A 23,210-nucleotide genomic window follows, 5' to 3' on the forward strand; every position below is an offset into this window, starting at 1 on the left:
ATGTGTATGAGCAAGTACCTATTGGGGGCGCTTCATATCGCTGCACAGTTTTACGCTGCCTGAGGTTATAAGGTCTGTCGTTCTCCTCTCCAGCCTCTTCTGCCTCGTCTCCTTCATCGTCTTCATCATCATCAGCCTCCACATCTTCATCCTCCTCCTCCTCTTCGTGAGACTCTTAAAAATTAATAAAAGAGAACTCTTTAGAACAAACGCCAAACTAAAATAAACATCATCACGGTTGAAAATCAAAAAAGGAATATAATATATGTTTAGGACAGATCAAGAAGACAAATGACATTGTTAGATGCAAAAAATGTAACAAACAAACAATAATACAATTTATTTGATAATTACTATGAAACTGGAACTGTTGAATGGAATTAGAAATGGACACAGAATCATTAATTACATTTCTTATAATTCGCCTGGTCATAAAAATTTTATATGAATGCAATAAGCTGCAATGATGCTTGGGAACATTAAACAAGCAACCTACACCAGATACAAATCACACGGTGTGACACTAGCAATGCACCAAAAATATATATATATTAGTGCTGTCAATCGATTAAAAAAAATTAACTAATTAATCGCACAATTTTTTAAAATTAATCGCGATTAATCGCGATTAATCGCAATTGAAAGACTGAAACTTTTTGGATATGTAAATGTAAAATGTTAATAATTAATGTAAACTCAAGACAAAGAAACTATTTAAATTCAAAATATGATTGTTTATTGGAATTTTTGTTTAACTTGTAACACAGATTTTCTCATGTAAACAACATACCTGCAATAAACCATCAACCAGCCATATTTATTACAGAAATAAAAACACAGGCATGTAAGTACCATTTGAATTTCAAAACAATCAATGCCAATAATAGACAAAAATGATTTCCATGTTGAATTCTAAGTGGACTGCAAAAAAATTCCAAAGTATAGTCATTGCCAGTGCTTTAAGTGGGCCAGTACGCACTGGTACTCAGTACCGCCACTTCCAAATATAGCTCTTGAGCGTACCGCCACCTCTCCTTGCGCCCAGAACGTGCTTGTAGCGTACCGGTACGCTCATTTGGACATCTGTTTTAATAGAGGTTTTAATCTTTCACCTGCACTGCCGATTTTCAGAGCGCCCTTCACAATGCAAGCTTCCTAATTCATCCCACCCAGAGCAGAAACTACATTACCCATTCACCCTTAAGTTATACAAGTGAATAGCGCATGTGTTGCTTTTCCCACTGTTAAGTGTCAACAACTCAACGTGGCCGGAGAAGGTGTGTGAAACTCGTTGTGAGTTATACTAAAGCAAAATCTTGAGTATTTATTGTCTGATAAACATTAAAAACTGTCTACGGAGGTTGAGTCGTCCTGCAGCCCCCGCTGGCTGCTCATTGGCTGCAGCATCTTTTTTCTAAGTTCTAAAAAAATACCATAGACGGCAAGGCACAAATTTAGATATTCATTTATCTAATTAATCTATAGCCTATGCACAAAGACAATATGATCTTTTTGTCCCCTTTTTGTTTTAAAGCTTGATGAAGAGAGAGAGCGCAAGTTGCTGCAGCTGTGAGGAGGACAGTGATGCACGCGCACAGGAGTGATTGACAGTTCGCGGCACTGTGTACATAAAATACTCCGCTACACAATTATTTCGTTTATTTTCGTTTAAGCTTATTAACGTTAAACAATGACATTTGAGTTCATGATTTTAATGTTGCTGTTTCTTGTGGCAGACTGAATGAAGAGTAATGTTTCTTGTGGCAGACTGAAGAGTAATCCGTTTTATACTGAAACTTTCCGTCTAAAAGTCCTTCCTTGGTCTTATCCATATTTCTTTGCACGTTGAACACACATAGGCCACAACTGGAAATAAAAAAAACTGCAACCGCGTTAATTGCGTTATTTTTTTTTAACGCGTTAAATATTTCAAATTAATCGAATGCGTTAACGCACTAATTTTGACAGCACTAATATATATATATATATATATATATATATATATATATATATATATATATATATATATATATATATTTTTTTTTACCAAAACATTGAAACCTAAATTAAAGTCAAACATTTTAAATTGGTAAACCAAGTTAACAGAGTTGTATAAAAACAATTAATTAGCGAATAGGACAGTTTCAGAGTCCACACATACCTTCAGTTCCCTCCTCCTCTTCGGGGTCCTTTGACTTGCTCATGGCTTTGTGATGCGCCTGCATTCCATACGTGTTCCTACGCAAAGACTTCCTCCTCTTCACGCGGGAGTACATGTCCATGTTTTCCTGCAGCATAAAATAAAGAAATAAACATCTAAATGAGAAATGTGGAAGAATCAATGGAGTTTGTAGTGTGTGAGTTTCGACTCATCAGTGGATTCACAGCCCACACTGAAGAGAAAAACCAATGCTTCAGAGTAAGGCAGGATTTTAATAACCTCAATGTGGGCAATCATTTCCTTAATGAGATGGAAAATAAGGCGGCCCAATTGTTCTGCTGTTTAATCATCAGTGTTAAAGAATAGAAGGAGTCACCAGTTCAGTGTCCGTCCACATGCGGAGGCGCTCCACTTCCCGATTCTGCCGTATGCTGCTGATGTTGTCCATCTCTTGAAGGACTGCTTCTGCCGTACTAACAACAGACACAAGATTCACATGCATTCAATGACCAAACATTTTAGTCTCATGAGACAATAGTTCATAAACAAGATTAACCCCATGAAGCCTTGTCATACTGGATATGTAAAATTATAAAGCCTCTAAATTATCGACATGATCAAAACTTTAAAGAAATACCTGTTGAACTAGGGCTGGGCGATATGACGATATATATCAGATGGACGAAACATTGTTTACGGTAATACTTTTCATAATTTTATATATATATATATATATATATATATATATATATATATATATATATATGAGAAATATATTTATGAATATTGGACAGCTTCCCCTTTAAGACTGAAGTCTTATTTTTTGCCCCCCAAAATAAAATGTACAAGACTTTAATCATAAAACTAAACTTAAATATCATCTTACGAAAACATATTTGAAAGATATAGAGTGAATATTTATAAGCATTTTATATACCGTTATAAAGATCTCATTGGCCACAATAAATCAGATTTTGAAAATAAAATGCAAATACAGAATTTGAATATTAACAGCTGCGTAGAGCTTACTTAATCCTCTTCATCCCGAATGAGATCCAATATTAGCAGATGCACCAAACTGCATTTTGTTGCTCAGTTTGAACCTCTTAATAATTTTATCCCTTCATGATTCATATTCTCTATGGAGACAAAAGCCTGATGTATCAAATGATACTCAATCATAAAATATAAGCCTACGCAAATTTCTGACTTGCACTTCATATGTCAGGCTTCACAGGGTTAATATGGAGGAACGTCATACAGAATGAGTAAAGCAGCTCAAGCCATTCATGTGCAACACCAGCAGGTCTCCTCTCTCCAATACACTTCCACCATCTGTCTTTGAACCGCAACAACATGTTACCTCATGCTAAAAACCCCATTAGGACACAACCCAGTTAATCCATCATTAAAAATGTATTTCAAAAACTTTTTTTTAATACACATCCAATATAATCGAATATAAAAATACATGATTATTTAAAAAAAATTTAGATTTGTTTTTGAATACCCAATGCAAAGAAACGGTCTCAAATTCAATCAACTTTTGTAAACGCCGCCAATCTATTCAGAATTAAAGTGTCCAAACTGCAAAGTCTCTAATATGTAAAAAAAAAAAAAAAAAAATGATTTGTACACTAAGCCCAGCAGAAAACTCCTGCACAACTCGCATATTTTTAAATGCTCATGACAAACATCACTACCTACAATTCACAACATCTGTCAGCTGCCTGGTGTTTTTCCTTGATATTTGCATAAAGTTGAGCATTTATGAACTGTTCAATGCTCTCAACATTTTCTCCAATCCACTGTCAATCCCACAATCCACCATGCTCTCAAAGGGAATTAACTAAAAATACTGCGGCAGTGTAAACACACCATACGTCTTCAATGTTAAACCACTAATGCATGTTCAAACACACGTTTTGACGGTTCTAGGGACAATCACAGAAACTTTCTTTGAAAAAGACATGACAGCAAATGTTTGATTAGCATAAAAGATCTCCAGAGCTCAACAAGTATGAAATACCACCCAATAACTGATACAGCTCATTAGTAAAAATGTTAACAAAGACTTACAGGATTAACAAAGTAAGGTCTAACTACATCATTTCATGTCCAGCCGGAACCTACTTACAATTATATCATAAACCATTATCTGCATGAATGCAAGATGAACAAATGTAGTCACCATAAATAGAGTAGTCTCTTGTAATCTCTTCTAGTTCTTTTCTGTTTCTGCAAGAGTAAACTCTGTTGGCTTCATCAGATGTCCTACTAATTATACACCAGCTACTCAAAACCATGAGGGAATTATAACGTACGCACACAATGTCCAAACAGAACATGATTTGGATACTGTGACTCGTAGTGGATTCATGGGGTTGAAAGCTAGTTGGTTTGAAGAGGTTCATCCAAAGACATTTGATGCTCAGAATGCTTATAGACAGACTCTCTCCCAGTCAACCAGGAGTTAAATCATTTGCCTAATGATTTGCTGACTGGTTGCATCAACAATAAATATATATCTAGACATATAAATGTGGTTAACCATGTGTTCATGTATTCAATGTCTGTCATCATTAAGAAAGCAGCAAAACATCTGAACAAGCTGTTTTTGAACATTGGTAGCATTACATTTTCTGTCTAGAATGTTTTGAGTTTGAAAATGTACAGAAATCTTTTATGTTGAGATGACTATCATACTTCAGGCATGAATTAGCTATGTATACAACAATCAGCATTTACCTGTTGACAAGTTGGTCGAAAAGTAAACTCTGATTGAGGTGTTCGAACTGGGACTTCCTGATGCGGCGGCTCCTCTTGAGCTCAACATGACCGTTCATGCGAGCGTGGTCCCCATCTGATGTAGAATCACCCCTCAGACTCATTCGACCTATGGTTTAAAAAAAGGACTTACAAAAACCATCGCCTGATAATGAAGAATAACATCATAATGACATCAAAACTGATGTGAATCACATAAAGGCAGCATAGTTGATGTATCTATTACATGCTGTATATTGATCGGATGGATATTGAAAGTGATGTGACATTCAGCCAAGTATGATGACCCATACTCAGATTTCGTGCTCTGCATTTAACCCATCCAAAGTGCACACACACCTGGAGCAGTGGGCAGCCATTTATGCTGGAATGGAATTAGAAGTCATGGTATTGCTGGCCGGAGACTTGAACCCACAACCCTAGGGTTAGGAGCCAAACTCTCTAACCACTGTGACCAATGTTTAAAAAACATTTGAGAGAATTACTTAGAGATTAAATCTAGAGATTAATTAATATTTGCAATACTGGGAAGATTGACTGTTTACAACTGCATCTGATATCATCTGCATGGATGGAGTGAATATAAGCCATACAAATTTATAGAATGGAAATTTGGTCATTGTATTGATGTTTTTTTTTGTTTTTTTTTACTAAATCTTAAAGAAGGTAGCATATTTAATCAGAGGATTACGGATATACATTATCATACAGCAGTACACTAAGTTCTCTTTCATTGTCTTAAGTTACCATAAACAATAGGAAAGAATTCTTATGTTTGTCAATATATTTACATTTTTGGGTGAACTCTTCATTGTAGGAATTAATGTTGTCACGGTACCAAAATTTCAGTATTCAGTAACGATACCAGTGAAAATCAACGGTTCTCGGTCACAATTTCGTTACCAAAGCAAAACACAAAAATATCACATACATTCTACTAAATAATAGTCATATTTCTAGCACAATGCCTTTATGTAAAATTAACTTTTATTTTGACGGGTTACCGACCGTGAATACCTTTAAATTGACACTGGTTTTACTCAAATGAAACAGTAAAATGCTTATGAAGTTACTCAGTACAGTTCTGGTGATGTTATTTATGTATTTATATCCTCATTGAGACGGCAGATGCTAAAATTACTGTAAGCGTCACACGCTTCAGTCTATGTAGTAAACAAACCATTCATTAATTCAAACAGAGACGCGCAGAACATGCAGGATTCAGATTTCAACCAACTTTTGTGGCTTAACATTTACCTTATTTTTCGGACTATAAGTCGCACCTGAGTATAAGTCGCATCAGTCCAAAAATACGTCATGATGAAGAAAAAAACATACAAGTCACACTGGAATATAAGTCACATTTATTTAGACTTATAGTTTAATATGGACAGTCACGGAATTTGTCAAAGTTAGCATAAATTTATATGACAAAGAAATGAACTAAGAGACATGAACAAAGAGAAAACATTCCCGTCTGCATCCGCGAGAGGGCGCTCTATGCTGCTAAGTGTAGGCTACAGGAGCACTGAGCAGCTTAGAGCGCCCTCTTGCGGTTGTAGACGGTAATGTTTTCTCTTTGTTCATGTCTCTTAGTTCATTTCTCTTGGTTCATGTCAAATTAATTTTGATAAATAAGTCGCACCTGACTATAAGTCGCAGGACCAGCCAAACTATGAAAAAAAGTGTGACTTATAGTCCGGAAAATACGGTACAGATACTGGTCCATATGGAGATTTGATTTGATAAATTTATGCTAACTTTGACAAATTCCGTGACTGTCCATATTAAACTGTAAGTTTCATTTTCATGACTGGATTTTAAGATTCCATCCGTGTTTTCTGATTCGCAGAAACCATAGCACTATATGCGTCAAGAACTGGGCTGACAGGGTACTCTGTACCACCGGTACTTAAAGAAACCTGGTACCGTGACATTTTCATTTTTTAGTACTGACTTGGTACCGAAGTACCAGGTCTTTTGACAACACTAGTAGGAATCATTAAGTAAATCAAAATAAATAATATACACTTACTGCGTCCATTCTGCAGGGCACCAGTGGACAACCTGGAAGACAAAGTGTAATTCCATGAGAAACAGTTTACAACACATAAGAATACTACTACTTTTATCACATAAATAAGAGAAACAAACATTTAAAGGTGCCATAGAATGCAAAAAAAAAATCACTTTTATATGGTGTTTGAAAACAGCTATGTGGCTACACAGTGTGTGAAAACAACCACTATAATGGTAAAACTCTACTCACTCAATGTTTTACCATTCCAAAAAATCATAAACCGTCTCTCCACACAAGCAGTTCTAGACTATGACGACATGGTGAAAGTCCGCTCATTTGTGATGCTCCCTGCCCTATTAGCATACACACAGCCATGAGTGAGAAGCTGTGGTCCACAATTACTGTTCTCTTGCTGTAGCTGCTAGAGATACAATGTCAGCGCCAAAAAGCCATTAAAAGTGTTGTGTGTTGGGATGCACCAATCAACATGAGTCTCCATGGACTGCTGAGGACACGGTGGTTAACATTTAATTTTTGAAGGAAATATCCAGGAAAATAAAAACAGAAAAGTCCTATACTTTGTGCTAACATTTTACACCGGATTTGACTGCCTCACAAATGAGGGTCAGTTTAGCGCTGGAGTTGTGCAAAGATTGCTTCTGAAGAAAAAAGCAAGCCACGGCAACAGTGTTAAAGTAGTGGACTTGGCAACACTGGAAAGGAGGCAGGAGCAGCAGCTAATTTTCATTTAAAGAGGACATACACTTAAACAGAGCATTTTGGCTCATACCCTGAAAGTGGCAATTTCAACAAGTTCTATCTCAGAGTGCTCCATTTATAATGTGCCTTTTGCTATAGTTGAGCATTACAGCCAGTCACAGATGTATACACTGAGTGCATGAATGCAACAGCCAATCAGAGGCCTTTTTGTTAGTCGTATTAAAATCAGCCTTATACATACTGCAGACTATCATACTAGCACACTACAATGAGTGCAAAAGAAACATTGCCTGACTGACACCCAAAAAAGAAGCCTTAGAGCTAAAGCTAAATTCCTGGTAATATTTTGGATTTGCTTCATGTTATGTTGCTCGCTTGCCATGCAGACGGTATAAAAACCAAAATTCAATGTTTGTTTATTAAGTTTTTTACGCCATGTTATGGCTATTTACATGGCAGACAGGTTCAGTATCATCCATAAGATTTACATTATATAAAACATTTCAACTTAACATAAGATAGAAAATCTAAAATACATTTAGGTGGTACATTTTCAAATATTCCATGCTATTCCATTCCATGTTTCTGAATAAAAGCGTTTTCTAGCAGCATCATAAAAATTACAATTCAACAAAATATGCTTGATAGTCAAAGGAACTTTACAGGAGGAACTTCGCCTATTAATAAAACCCATGGGTAAGTCTTGAATGCCCAAGTCTACACCTAGCAAAGACAACTTGATCATGTCTTGATTAAAAATTGAACTAATATAGTTGAGCCACCAGAAGGTCGATGTATGTTTGGACCATATGCATTAAAGCTAACAAACTTTTTCAAAGACAAAGGACTGTCTGGTGACAAATGAGTTTCCAAAATTCAATGTAAGCAACACATAACTAAAATGCTGCCATTATAATCAACTAAACCTAGACTTGATGTAAATAAGGGTGCTTTCACACTTGGTTCACTTGGCTGGTCTGAACCCGACTTCGGTTGCTCCCCCCTCCCCCTGCCCACGCTGGTTTGTGTTCATATTATAATATTTGAGTCCGAACCGCTGTTCGCTTGCATCATCAAGCCAGCAGCTGTTTATACCGTTGCTTGGTAACTACAGCGCAGGAGAAGGCGGCAAATGCATAACATTACTCTCTGCACTTATGTTTTACGTTTTTGAACTGTTTGTTTTGTTGATAAAGCTTCGGTACATAACGGCACTTGCGTCTGTCTTACAAATTTACTGAAAATGCTCTAAAGAACGTTGAAGGCGAACATAAATGAGATGTACAGCTCTCTGCTTGCAGCGCGTCAGTCACGTTCATCAGGAAAGTGAGTGAAACACACACAAACACATTTTCATCAAATAATTTGTCATTAAAAGTGGTTCACTTCTGCGATTTGGTACGATTGCGTTCACATGAGCAGCGAACCATGCCAGAGTTCACATGAAGTGTACCCCAGACCACCGTTTTTAAGCGGACTCGGGTATGGTTCGCGGGTGCGCATCCGAGTATGGAAGACAGCGTTCACATCATCCAAACGAACAGAATTCAGACATCAATCGACCCCGGGTGCGCACCAAAAGTGCTAGTGTGAAAGCACCCTAAGAGATTTTTAGGAACAGCATTTCTTTGATTACAATAGGATGGGATCATCAAGATAAGCATTACTCATGCAGCTCTACACAGATTATCAGACCTCACCTAGTACAGTGTTTGGACATGGTCCACGGGGCTCTCTGGCCTTTACTCTGGGGACTTGGAGAAGTATCGGTAGAACTTGGTGGGGTCTGTCTGCGTGTCCGCTTGGGCGGCGGGGACAAACGTGGACTACTGCTGTTAACATCACTGCCTGGCTCCTTCTGTAACAGAGGAGTGTAGGATATTAAAAAGCTTGAAGGAGAATGCAGAATACACAAAGAGAATATAAATGACAAAGTCTGTTCACAAACACAATCTGCACTAGGGAGGCACGGTGCAATATAACAGTCCTCGAGCCGCCTGAAATAAACCTGTGGATTCATATGACAGGGACTTCATCGTTCTCTACTGATCCTGCGAGCGACAGACTCATATCATCTCCCAAATTATTCTTCTCCTCCCAGATTTCATTCTAACCTCCCTGCTGACTAAATAATTCTGAGTCACACATTTACAACATCCTAACACATGTAAGGTGATAAAATAAAGAAACAGAACCTGTCTACTGATGAAATCAGGCCAGTGTTATGATACTTCATAACCAATTAATTCCCATGACTTTTCCAATTGTTTGCAAATTACTGGAAAAGTTTTTTTTAGCATTTTTGTACAGCACTTTGGCGTAACGCTGTTGCTTTTTATTGTGCTACAGAAATTAATTTTGACTTGACATTCAGAATGAATAGCTAAGGAATCATTTAGAACAACTTGTGAATCAACTTGTTTGATGACTCATAAAAAAAATAAAAAAAATCATTCACACATAAATAATACATCATTACATCATTACAGCTTGCAAAAAAAGTTCAACCATTCACAATAGCAAAATAGTTTAAGGAAAATGTAGCTATATTTATATCCGTTAAAGAATTTATGACTTTTACTATTTTTGTTTGATTATTCCCAACAGGAAAACACACTTTCAAAAACCTCAAATACATATTCATTAAAGATATTTGATCAATTGCACTGAATTCATTGATATTTCCAGGTTTTCAATGACTGTGGGAAAACCTTCATGGAATCAATCAATCAAACTAAATGGGTGGTGATAATTTAAATAGTGGCAATGCAAAATAAAACAACAAAGAATCTTAAAGCATTGACCAAATTCAACACCAGAAAAGAGGAAAAGCCTAAACCTCTTATGCCAAAAACGTGTGGCAGTGGTATTATAGGATTCTTTTTGTTCAAATAATTCCAAGAACCTTGACAACTAACAAATAACTGCAATTAAACTGCACACACTTTCAATTAGTACTGTGGAGGAAATTATGACATCAGCCAAACTTTACTACTGTGATATATACAGTTGGGCTCGAAAGTTTGGGCACCCCTTGCAGAATCTGTGAAAAAAGGTTCACTTGATGCTCCAGAAGGAAACAAGATGCATTAAGAGCTGGGGGTGAAAACTTTTGAACACGAGGAAAATGGCCAAATTGTTCTTATTTTGTTTAAATATATATATATATTTTTCCATTTAGTTCTGCCCTTCGTAAGCAACAGAAGATACTTGTATGTTTCCCGGTACACAAATTAAGTACAATTTACCTTGATCTTCAAATTCCAACAGTTTCAACCCCCCAAAATTTAATGCATCTTGTTTCCTTCTGAAGCATCAGTGAATGTTTGAACCTTTTTTAATAGATGTGTTTAAGTTCCTCAATTGTTCTCAGTGTAAAAAAAATGGATCTTAAAATCAGTCACTGCTGGAAAGGGTTGAAATACGCAAAGATGCTGGAAAACTGAAGAATCTGCAAGACCTTAAAGATTTTTCTGAAGAACAGTTCTCAGTTTAACTGTTCAGAACAAACAAGGGACTCAAGCACCACCATCACAAAAAAGAAAGACAGTCGTGGATCATCCGAGGTAACAGCACACAGTATTGGGAACCAAGGGTTCTCAAACTTTTGAATGGGGTTATTTTAATAATATCCGTAATTTTTTGTCTTGTGGACTAAATGTAAACATTTTTTATGTACAATATCTTACTCAGGACAGTACTAAATAAAAAATAACATGCTTTTAGTATGAGGTCTCTTTTTTTTTATTAATCACATTTTCACAGACTCTGCAAGGGTTTCCCAAACTTTCGAGCCCCACTGTACCACTGTACTGGATACCAGAGTACTATAGTGCAGAGTCAAAAAACATGGCAGTATCTTGATAACACGTCCAAACGAACACTGCGATGTGAATTCGGGATATGTTATCATTTCAAACAGCACTCTAATGTGAAAAACATCAACAAGACACAACCTGTGTCAAGAGCCGATTACACACTGCAGCTAAAGTCACACATAAACACTCGAGTTCAAAGTTTACTTTGCAAAAAAAATTTAAATCAAAAACAATAACTGTTTTGAGCCACAAGGGGTCTGTCTCAGCTGAGCTTTTCCCTTCCCCCAACTCTAGCTTGATTTATTGTTGAAGACACGCGGAGGACGAGACGTTTTTCGTCCGACAAAAAGTGTCAAACGCGCTTTTGTTTTGACGGTTAATCGGTGTGCCCGGAGCGCGTGACAGCATGGCGCGCGCCGGTGTCTCTCGAGCGAAACAAACACAGCAACAAAATATCGCTCGATTCGCGATGGCGAGTCGGTTCGATCGAACTGTTGTTTTCGGTGATCCGATTCACTTGATTTAAGGCTCAAAAGCGCTCCTAGTTCTTTAAAAAAAAAAGTTGCTTTTTTTTGCTAAATTAGCTCAGGAGGTTTGTAATAAAACTATACTCGTTTTACGTAAAATGCTTAATTCCGTATTGGAGTTGTGACTCTATTACTTGTTTGACAAGTACACGTTCTCGAAAATTATACTGTAAAATATTAAGTTATGTATGGCTTTGTCATCTTAATTGCAAAAGTTCTCCTCTACTTAAAGTACCGTGCAAACACAGCGAATCGGTTCGTTTGAATCATTCAAAACAACTGGATCAACAGAACGATTCGTTCGCGAATCGGACACCAATATAACAAAGACAACTTGGGGGCACGGAGTCCATTAAAGCAGCCGGCCGGCTTCAGTAAAGTCCAGCCATTGTGTGTGACAAAACACATAAAACTAAGCGACACGCCGCGATTAAGCGCTGTCGTGTCATTAAACTGCCAATTCTGCATCGCCAAGTATCACTCAAGGCGCAATTTGGGAACAAAAGAGGTGGACAACCACCCAATTCGTCCATTTATCTATACATCCATCCATTCAACCATCCATCTCCAAAAGGCCAGAGTGAGCAGCTCGCTAACCGGCTGGCGGAGAGAATAGGCTGCCGGTGTCTCTCTCTTCCTTACACGGCTGTTGTGCTCGTCCAAGTTTGGGTTGCTCCTCTGAGACGACCTCGTCCTGCCCGAGATGAAGGGACTGATGGGCTTGTGCTCCGAGCTCTTTCTGGTGTTCACCATGATTGCTGTCTGTCCCCGCTGATAGACAGATCCAGTCCTGTAGCTCTTGTCAGCTGCTTTCGTTCTGAATGTGTCTCAGCTACTAGAGTGTCGAGGCGCCATTTCTCTTTCTTTCTCTCTCTCTCCCTCTGCTGTCAGCCAGCCGAAACTCTCCGGCGAGCCACTTCCGCTACAGAAAGACACGAGAGTGCACGGAGTGCGCGCGCGCTTCTATGAAGTTGGCGCCACAGAATTAAAAAAATATATATTATTATACAAAATAATGCTTTAATTTATTTATTTTAGTAATATTGGGTGTTGACAGCTGACTAATGTTTTAATACGTTTATTAATTATAATAAATTATAAGTTGAAACATGTTTAAAGTTGCAGTGTGTTAATGTGCGTTAATCGTCTCTCTAATTTGGTCCCAGTTTGTTTGTAGAGTCCTTATAAGTACTTTGAAACATGGTAACCATTTCAAATGAGTAGCTTTACTAATCTTTAGGGGCAATCATTATTTTTGCCATTATCGTCCTACAGTATCTGCACAGCAGGTTTGTATGAAGTATATTGTAAGAAGTAGCCATCCATGCTATGTAAAACATTTTCAGGACAGTCAGGGCTATGCAGATCTGCCATAATTTGACATATTTGTTGTATACGTTTTAAATTAGATTTCATATTAAAGAAAACTATTTTTATTAAATTGTTATATTTGTATATCTATCTCACAAGATATTGATGTTAGGGGAGATATCTTTTCAGAGACAGACAAGACTGTCTGGTGATATCAGAACCATGATGGTGGGACAATCCATGACCTAGCAATTAATATATATATATATATATATATATATATATATATATATATATATATATATATATATATATATATATTATATATAAAATAGTGTATTATGCAACAATAACGACTGGTACTAGTTGAATAAATGACCAATGATTGTGATCATGAAGTCTCTGCAGCTCAACAACATTTTTCTTGTTTTTGACCAGGTATTATATATGCCAAAACTGCACAAATTACCTGGAAACACCAGGAGCTATTCAAGAACATCATCCTTAGAATGGGGGTCTTCCATACCACCTGTACTTTTATGGCAACAATTGGAAAATGGTTTGCAATTGCTGGTCTAAGAGACCTTTGTGTAGAGGCAGGAGTGATAGCTGATGGCTTAATCTCAGGGGTTATTGATGGTCACAGGTATAATCGAGCACTAAGGCTCCACAAACTGCTGTATGGGGCTTTCCTGAGATTAGCATGGACAGGTTTTCATCCATGGTTAGAACAGAAACATTAGGAAGATCTTATTCACTTGGAAGCAACTCTGCAAGCAGTCGAAAACCTGAGTGAAGAAATATCTCAGACAAGATTTGAGGAAACCCTCAAGCAAGATTCATGTCAATGCGTTCTGACATGATTCAATGAGTTCCTCAGCTTCCTTAGAGAAAACAATGATCCCCTGCCTTCTGGATTTCTTATGTGGACATGCTTGAGATTTTGCTTAGTCTTATTCGAGCATCAAGAGCACAAAATGAGAAAACAGAATCTGAAATTTTCTCAAGCATCAAGACGACAGTAAAACAGGTACAGAAGAAAGATGTGGTCTTGAAAGCTATCTCTTTGGGCCTATTATCATTTCTTCACAAAGCAGAGAATTTCACATTGAAGATGTCCTGGCTCATCCACTTGGTCCAATGCCTTGGGCACTCTCAAATCCAGATGGCTCATTGCGACAAAAAAAAAAAACTAATAAGGCTGCTCTTGCAAGAGAGTTAGAGAAATCAGCATCATCAGATGAAGATATTGGAGAACATTCTGCATGCATCATTGATGGAATGAGCCCTGTTCAGAAACTACAAGGTGATGGCAAGACTTTTAGAGAGATTGCTGGTTCTGTGCTGAACCTAACGCTGCACGAAGGAAGAAACAATAAGCGGATAGATGGGGGATTTGATGTGTACTGGAAAACATCAATCAAGAATGCTGAGAGATACAATCTTGGTTCAGCAAGTAGCATTCAATGAAAGAACATTGCCCCAGGATACAATCTAGTGCAGTGGAGAAAGCTGTTAAGTATAAATACTTGGTAAGATTTTCTGTGGACCAGTGGAAGCTAGCAGAGTACCAAGTAAAGCTTCAGGACAAGCAGCTATCGGTAACCTGTGGAGAGAGATGCTATTGTCTGACCAAAAAAGACTGGATGTTGTTGAAGATCTGAAATCTTCCCATGAGGAGGCGGATACCCATATGCTCCTGCAAATCATACTAGCCAGAATGGCTATCACAGTTATTGTGACTTAGGATACAGATGAACAAGGCAGGAAGTTTTTCTTTGTATGACATGTTCTGTTCAAATAAAGTAAAGAAAAAAATTGTATTATTATTCTTTGGCTCAACAGTTAGTGTAATTGAGGATGATTTCTGTGACAAAGCTACCACTAACAAAAGGTTATCATGTTGTCATATCATCTTACGATATTTTCTTTTAAAAAAAATAGAATTTGCCACATTGGCTGGAACCAATTAGTGAAAATTGTGGCATGGTCCATGGACTAGTTACGCCCCTTTTACAATATGCAAGAAGTCTCTGGTGTTCCCAGAATGTGTCTGTGAAGTTTCAGCTCAAAATACCCCACAGATCATTTATTATATCATTTTGAGAATACCTATTTTGGGTGGAAGCAGAAACTGTAAATTTCAAAATAATGTGCATTAAATAATAAATCTTTGATTATGAATATTTGAATTAACATGTCCCCACACACTATTCAATGCAATTCTAGTGTTTATAAATAACAGCAGAGTGAGCAAGTTTTTGGAAATTATAAGATTACATTTATTTCAGTGAATAAAGTACCACATTTTCAGCTATCGTTTTGTTGTTATAGTGGGTAGACAAAATGTTGTTTTATCCTTGCTTCTAGAAAATCCTCAATCTAAAGTTACATGTTTTATAACAGCCTCTCATTTAATTTTAACTTGGCTTTACTATGTATCGTTAAAGGCCCTGTCCCAAATTTATTTATTTTTTATTGAATCACTCAAACTCAACATTTTACAGTAGCCAGGGGGTGAATACAAAAAAAAAGAGATACAAAATTACAATGAAATAGAAAAAAGAAAATAAAAAAATTTAATAAAAACATGTAAGTGTTGACATAGGCTACACTTAATACACTAACAGCTTTCTTGTTTATTAATTTGTAAATAGATTTTAGATATTGTTTAAATTCTGGTTTTCAAAATGAGAAACAATGGTCGCAGTGAAAGTGAAACTTTGGCCCTGTCCCAAATGGAACACTTTCATGTGCACTTTCGCTAAATTCACTAACGAGCATCTGTCACAGCCAAGACAAACACACACACACGCGGTCTTTATTTAACCTTCCTTCAGTGAACCAACTCATTATATTCATATCATAGAGTATGTAAAACACCTTTTCAAATTCAAGCTCGTTTGGCTTTCGTGATGTCATAGCAACGTGTGCACAAACGTGACGTCACTACCACGTCATAGGAATGGTGGACAACCGTAGCGTACGGAGCGGCAAGACCACTGTGAGAAACTTACGAGCTAAAGAGACAGTTTTTCGACACCATTCAAGCCTTATACTGGTAACAATCTGCAATTTTACAATCGGAATTATGAATCTGCTATACAGAAGTTATATGCTACGTGTTTGCTGTCATAACGGAGCGCAGTGCGCTTGCGTGCTCTCTACACTGTCCTTACGTAATTTTGGCGCACTGCTTTCATTTATTATGCTGCTTTTCATCCGTTTGGTACAGTGAATATGAATAGAATACTCAAAGCCTTTTTAAAGTTTAATAATTATTCAATTAAATAAAAACTACAGAAATTGGATTCAGCATATTATTGGTCCTTTCTGGTCAGCTGAAACATAATTTTACCTAGATTTACTGGACTGGTATGAAAGCCAATCAATGTGTTTTGAGAATGTGAGATCACACTGCACCTGTCAATCTCACACAGAATGTCCTGCTCCATGCATTATTCAGGAAGCACTGATGCAGTGGTTACACTGACTTGCACCATCCCTTGTAACTTATATATGCCCGCTTATGTTTGTGTTGCAAGATGGACAATACAAGAAGTCATGATGAGAGATATTGATTCAAGAGAAAGGGTTCAAGATGACACATGGTACGCTATACACTGCTCTGTGTCCATTATCCATCCTCAAACATCATCATGTCAGTAACATTACATCATTACTGCATGTGCATAATTGGAGGAATCTAAAATTAATCACACTCTGATGCCTTTGTGAGCTCTTAGGTGTGAAGGGGCACAAAATGAGGAAGAGGAGGACGACGAAGAGGTGAGCCCTATTAGATCCAGTTTCTCTGTGGAGGACCTGCTTGATGAGGTGGAGAAGATCAGCAGTGTCGCCAGCAGCGGCAAAAAGGTCAGACACTTCATATGAGACTTCTTGTGGTTCTAAACATTCTGGTGGTTACCGTACATAAAAAATGTTGCTGTGACATCAATTTAATGACACTTTGAGAAGAAACTTCACCTGCAAAATAAAATAGCTGAAAATGTTCTCAATCTCAGACCTTCCAAGATGGAGAGTTTGTTTCTTCATCAGGAAATGTAGCATTGCATCACTTGCTCATCAATGGATCGTCTGCAGTGAATGGGTGCCGTCAGAATGAGAGGCTGATAAAAACATCATAATAATCCACACATGACTCTAGCTGATCAAAATCGGTCTTGCGAAGTAAAAAGTTGCATGTTTGTTTTTATCAGCTGTTTGGACTCTCATTCTGACGGCACCCATTCAGTGCAGAGGATCCATTGGTGAACAAGTGTTGTAATGCTATACATTTCTCCAAATCTGTTCAGATGAACAAACAACCTCATCTACATCTTGGCTGGACTGAGAGTGAGTACGTTTTCTGCTTTTGTTTTTAGGTTAAATATTCACTATGGAGTCACTAGCATAACCAAAAAGAAATGCAAAAATAATCAGTTTTCAAGGATTCTTCATGCTTCTTACGAGTGTTTCATGGCCCAACTTTTTCAGGTGGAGATTGTAGTGAGACTGTGGAAAAATGGTTTCACGGTGAACGATGAAGATTTACGCAGTTACACTCTAGAAGAAAACCAAGAGTTCTTGGAGGCCATTAAAAGAGGGTGAGCAGTGTTGAGAATTGTCACGTTGTCAATACTATAGCAATTCAGATTCTACTTCTCGCTAAGGTATAAAATGCCCATTCTATTATTATTATTGCACATTTCCCCTCAAATGATAACATACAGACAGAATAATAATCTGTAATAATCTACATATCCTCTATTTAAAGTGAGCTGCCTCTTGAGCTTGAAGGAAGAGCTGAGGATGAAGAACTAGAAGTCAATGTGGAGGACATGAAAGATGAAGTTTATGTCCCAAAGAAAAAGACCTTTCACCCGTTTACAGGCCGAGGTTACAGACTGGGAAGGTAGCAGATCCTCTCTGGCATATAGTGTTTTAAATTGGCCTGTAAAGTTTCACACCTGAACTTAAGTAAAGAAATGAAATGAAAGATTTTAGTAATTTATCTAGTCGTTCCTACAAACATCCACTAGGTGTCCTCGAAACATTTCTACTCCGTGATGGTTTGACTGTAAATGTGTCAAGGATTATCCAGATGTTAGTGTTAGTTCGTTGATCCTCTAATCACAATACTTGCAGTTCATTGGACAAAGTTAAGCTTTTAACCATACTTCAGAAATGGATTAATTTGCAGTTATTGTCCTCTGTAGCGTGGCTCCACGAGTGGTGGCCAGGTCTCGGTCGATACATGAAGACTGTTCTGGTCCTCCTCTCCCAGCTGTGGAGCTGAATGAGGACCTCCCTGTGACCTCCCTCCAGATTTGGCTGGCAGACGGTCAGCGTCTCGTGCAGAGGTTTAATCTGTGCCATCGGTGAGTATCATATGCTGGTAGAAGGTGAATCTCTTAAAAACACATCTGGGTTATATTTCCCCCTAAAGAAAAAAAAGCTCAAAAGTGTGTGTCATTTTTGCAGCCTTAAATGTTGCACAATTAAATAAATTGATTTTAAAAAGAGTTAAAGTAACTGTTTACAATGTATAAAAATTTAATAAATGTTTTTATGATATTTAAATTTATAATAATTTATAATATTTTAATATAACTTATGTAATATTATGATATAGAAGTATTATATGTGTGTGTGTGCTGTGTATATTTATTATGTATATATAAATACACATATATATATATATATATATATATATATATATATACAATATATATATATGTATGTATATATATATATATATATATATATTAAATAGTTTATATGAATATAAATATATACATATAAACATTTTCTAAATATATGCTGTATGTGTGTGTATTTATATATGCATAATAAATATACACAGTACATACATACATATTATGTAAACAAAAACTTTTATTTTGGATTCGATTAATTGCGATTAATCATTTGACAGCACTTATTTATATATATGGCAGTGACTGCAAACAATACATGTTTTAAAGGGTTAGTTCACCCAAATATTCAAATTATGTCATTAATGACTCACCCTCATGTCATTCCAAACCTGTCGGACCTCTGTTCATCTTCGGAACACAGTTTAAGATATTTTAGATTTAGTTTGAGAGCTTTCTGTCCCTCCATTGAAAGTGTATGTATGGTATACTGTCCATGTCCAGAAAGGTTAGAAAAACATCATCAAAGTAGTCCATGTGACATAAGGGTGTCAGTTAGAATTCTTTGAAGTATCGAAAATACATTCCCGGAGTAATTAATGTACTCAAACAGTACACTGACTGAACTGCTGTGAAGAGAGAACTGAAGATGAACACAGAGCCGAGCCAGATAACGAACGACAGATTGACTAGTTCTCGAGTCAAGATCAGGTTGCATCGGTTTTCGGATCACCAGTAGTTATGGGAAGTTCGGTTCTTTTCTAAACCGCTTCTTTCGGACAGTTAGATTTAAAAAACTAGTTGAAGAAAACGTTTCACCTGTTCTTTTGCGCTCGACGTAATGACGTCATTGGAGATGATTGCCCTTGATTCAAGCCTTCGGTTTACCTGGGCTCATAACACTAGCACAGAATCAGTTCAGAATCAATCACCAAAAGAATCAGTTCGGTTCAGACGCTCTGTGTGTCTGCTTCACGCTGAATCACACATGTGCAGTATCATCAGCTCCTCGGTTATCGAATCCGACAGAAACGGATCTTGACTCGAGAACAGGTCAATTGTTCGTTCGTTATCTGGCTCGGCTCGGTGTTCATCTTCAATTCTCTCTTCACAGCAGTTCAGTCAATGTACTTTTTGAGTACATGAATTACTCCAGGATATTGGTTTGTTTGAACTCAGAGGAAGTGTCAGCCACATTAAAAAAGTTAACAGCTTAAGTCATTTGTGGAGATTCAAACGATTCAGTTCGATTTGGTGAACTGGTTCAAGAATATCCGGTTACATCGAGTGATTAGTTCGAGAACCAAATATCACTACACTTGAACGCGCTCACAACAGATACGGAGGAGAAGTCAATGCTGAATAAAGTCGTGTAGTTTTTGTTATTTTTTGACCAAAATGTATTTTCGATGCTTCAAAAAATTCTCAAAGCACATGGACTACTTTGATGATGTTTTTCTTACCTTTCTGGACATGGACAGTATACCGTACACACAGCTTCAATGGAGGGACTGAGAGCTCTCGGACTAAATCTAAAATATCTTAAACTCTCTCACGAGGTCTCAAGAACGTCTTTGGGTGAACTAACCCTTTAAGAAAATGTTTATTTTCCACACGCCATTAATATACTGGAGCCAACCATTTGTACTATTAAATAACTGTTTGGTATAAATGCATAGAAAAAAATTTTGGTTTGTACTTTGAAAACTGAATATGCATTCTTTAGTGTACTGTGCTTTTATAAACTGGACACAGCTAAGGTTACAGGACTTAGACATGATTATGCCTGAATGTTCTTATTGTATTGTCAGAATCCACCCTGGGCATGTTGTGGTGCTCCAGTTTTGAAATCCTACCCTCAAAAGCTCTTACATAATTCTCCTTCATCATTTATGTAATGTAAGCTCACAAGGTAAAATGGAAGAATCGTAAGCTGCAACTTTGCAGCAGATCAAATCAGATTACGCTGGATTTAACGTTTGCGTCACCACATGTAAGGATTTCATGCCTCTGACTTGAACATGATTGCTAAGATGCTGCTGCAAAGCTCCCTGGGAAGATGCATTCATGTTGGCCTTTGTGTAATTGTTCCAGGATCAGTGATGTGCAGCATTTTGTGGAGCAGGCTCAGAGAATGGATGCTCCGTTCGTCCTGACTACATCCCTGCCGTTCCGAGAGCTGAGAGATGAGGGTCAGAGTTTGGAGGAAGCCGATTTAGCAAATGCTGTCATCGTTCAGAGGCCTATCGACACACAAGCTATTTTGGTCACTCCTGACTGTTCCTGCTTGCACCAGAGACTCAGATTTATTGGTCCCACACGTTTGAGAGACATTTCATAAATCCTTCGCTCTTATAGGAGTGGATCACCTAAAAATGAAAACTGACTCACCTTCAGGCCATCCAAGATGTAGATGAGTTGTTTCTTCATGCGAACAGATTTGGAGAAATTTTGCATCGCATCACTTGCTCACAAATGGATCTTCAGATGTCTTATCTGAATCAGGAGAGAAATATGCACACATCAGGCACTGTTTATAGGCTTAGACTGTTCTAAACAAATATGTTAGTGGATTTTGATGTGAGAGGGCGAAAGAGAAAAACAATTATTATGGATTTGTATTTTGTCCAAAAACAACAGTTTAAAGTTAAAATGCCTTAATTAATGATGATTATTTTATTATTTCTTTTGCAAACATGCAGCTTTTCGCTTCATAAGATATTTATTGATATTGATTGATTGGAGTGGTGTGGACTACTTGTGAATTACTGTGAAGTTGTTATCAGCTGTTTGGACTCTCATTCTGACGGCACCCATTCACTGCTGAGGATCCATTGGTGAGCAAGTGATGTAATGCTAAATTTCTCCAAATCTGTGCCCATGAAGAAACAAACTCATCTACATCTTTGATGGCCTGAGGGTGAGGATGTTTAATTGTTTTTAAACCATAAATGCCGGTGTTTTTCGTTTTTCTATTTCCATTTAATTTTGAAAACCCTTCTTAAGACATTATAGATCAGTTGACTCACTCAGTGACCCAGGTACAGCAAGTTCGCCGGATTAAAAGATAAACAGTGAATAACAATCTACATTTCAGTCAAAATGAGTGGCTGATTAAAAATGGTAAATTATGACAGAGATATCATATTTGGGTGAATTATTCTTTTAAAGTTTTATTTTGATTTCTTTCACAGTTGGATGCGTTGGCCTTTTCTGATGCAATGCAGTATGCACAAGCCAAGTCTTTTAACCTTCACTGCTATACATGTTTACACAGATCAATGAAGAATTCAGATCATGGAAGCTGAAGCATGATGCTTAATGGAGTTGTGTTCGATCATCTGTGCTCGTATGTCTTACTGTGAACCGTTAAGTTATAAATGTCAAATGTTTTATGCACTTTGCCTAAGACAGAGGCTCTGTTATAAAGACCTCTGCTTGCAATAAACCTACTGAAGATATGCTGATTCCTTTTCTCATTTCAAAGGGGGGTAAATGGGTTCCAATGTGTTTTAAGTGCTCACAGAGAGTACTTTAAGATAATTTTTGATCAGTATGCTGCTTTTTCTTCTGACATATTACTTTTAAATATTTTAGAAGTGCATTTGTAAACATATAGTTTAAATGTCTTTATCAGTTTTGGGGTAGTTTTAGATCCACTGTCAATGCAATTTTAGTCAAAGCATTTTCATCACTATTAATCATTCAAGGAATTAGTGTAACTAGTTGTTCCATATGAATCTCTGTACTTTTAAACATCCTGTTCATTTCCACATCTTGTTTACTGTTGCACAAAATGTTGGAAATGCGTTTACATGTAATGCTAACCATATGGTTGGTTTCCTGGCCAGTGGGCTGAATGTCAGGAATTTCTGGAGTAATATTAAGGATGATATGACTGTTTTGACCAGGTCTATTTATTAATCTTTTAATTAACTTTATGGCAAGTGTATACCTGGGAGTTTGTGAGCAGTTAATAAATAAATATGTATTTTTAATCATGGTTTTTTTTTTGTGGTTTATGCATAAAACGTCTGTCAAAAACAATACTGTGAAAATATTTTCACAATTTAAAATAACTCTTAAAATGCTGTTCTTTTGAACTATCTATTCATTTAAGAATTCTGAAAAACAACTGTTTACAACTTTTGACAATAGCCTAATAGGAAATGTTCCTAGTATTTTTTATTTTAATTCAACCTATTAGAA

At 37.0% G+C, this 23,210-nt stretch overlaps 2 protein-coding genes across 3 annotated transcripts in view; one reads left to right on the forward strand and one right to left on the reverse strand.

The window, feature by feature from the left end:
* Positions 1-12,946, reverse strand: part of LOC113120477 (ATPase family AAA domain-containing protein 2-like) — an 89,151-nt gene extending 76,205 nt beyond the window's left edge. The window contains exons 1-7 of one of the 2 annotated variants that reach the window (XM_026290304.1): positions 12,631-12,946; positions 9,389-9,546; positions 6,984-7,015; positions 4,910-5,057; positions 2,538-2,634; positions 2,162-2,288; positions 19-174 (exon numbers count right to left, since the gene is read on the reverse strand). In XM_026290304.1, the coding sequence (XP_026146089.1) occupies positions 19-174; positions 2,162-2,288; positions 2,538-2,634; positions 4,910-5,057; positions 6,984-7,015; positions 9,389-9,546; positions 12,631-12,786 (874 nt within the window). In that variant the 5' untranslated portion in view covers positions 12,787-12,946. The remainder of the gene's footprint in view (positions 1-18; positions 175-2,161; positions 2,289-2,537; positions 2,635-4,909; positions 5,058-6,983; positions 7,016-9,388; positions 9,547-12,630) is intronic. The other variant, XM_026290305.1, reaches the window with a different exon arrangement.
* A 3,337-nt stretch (positions 12,947-16,283) lies between these two features.
* Positions 16,284-21,666, forward strand: LOC113120479 (UBX domain-containing protein 2A-like). The gene is given in 8 exon segments (XM_026290306.1): positions 16,284-16,405; positions 16,890-16,955; positions 17,091-17,220; positions 17,842-17,951; positions 18,122-18,259; positions 18,564-18,725; positions 21,096-21,259; positions 21,262-21,666. Coding segments are annotated over 7 exon segments (768 nt in total). The 5' UTR covers positions 16,284-16,405; positions 16,890-16,908; the 3' UTR covers positions 21,279-21,666.
* Positions 21,667-23,210: the final 1,544 nt, after the last annotated feature.

Source organism: Carassius auratus, chromosome 20 (genome assembly GCF_003368295.1).
Source record: "Carassius auratus strain Wakin chromosome 20, ASM336829v1, whole genome shotgun sequence".
NCBI classification, from domain to species: Eukaryota; Metazoa; Chordata; class Actinopteri; order Cypriniformes; family Cyprinidae; genus Carassius; species Carassius auratus.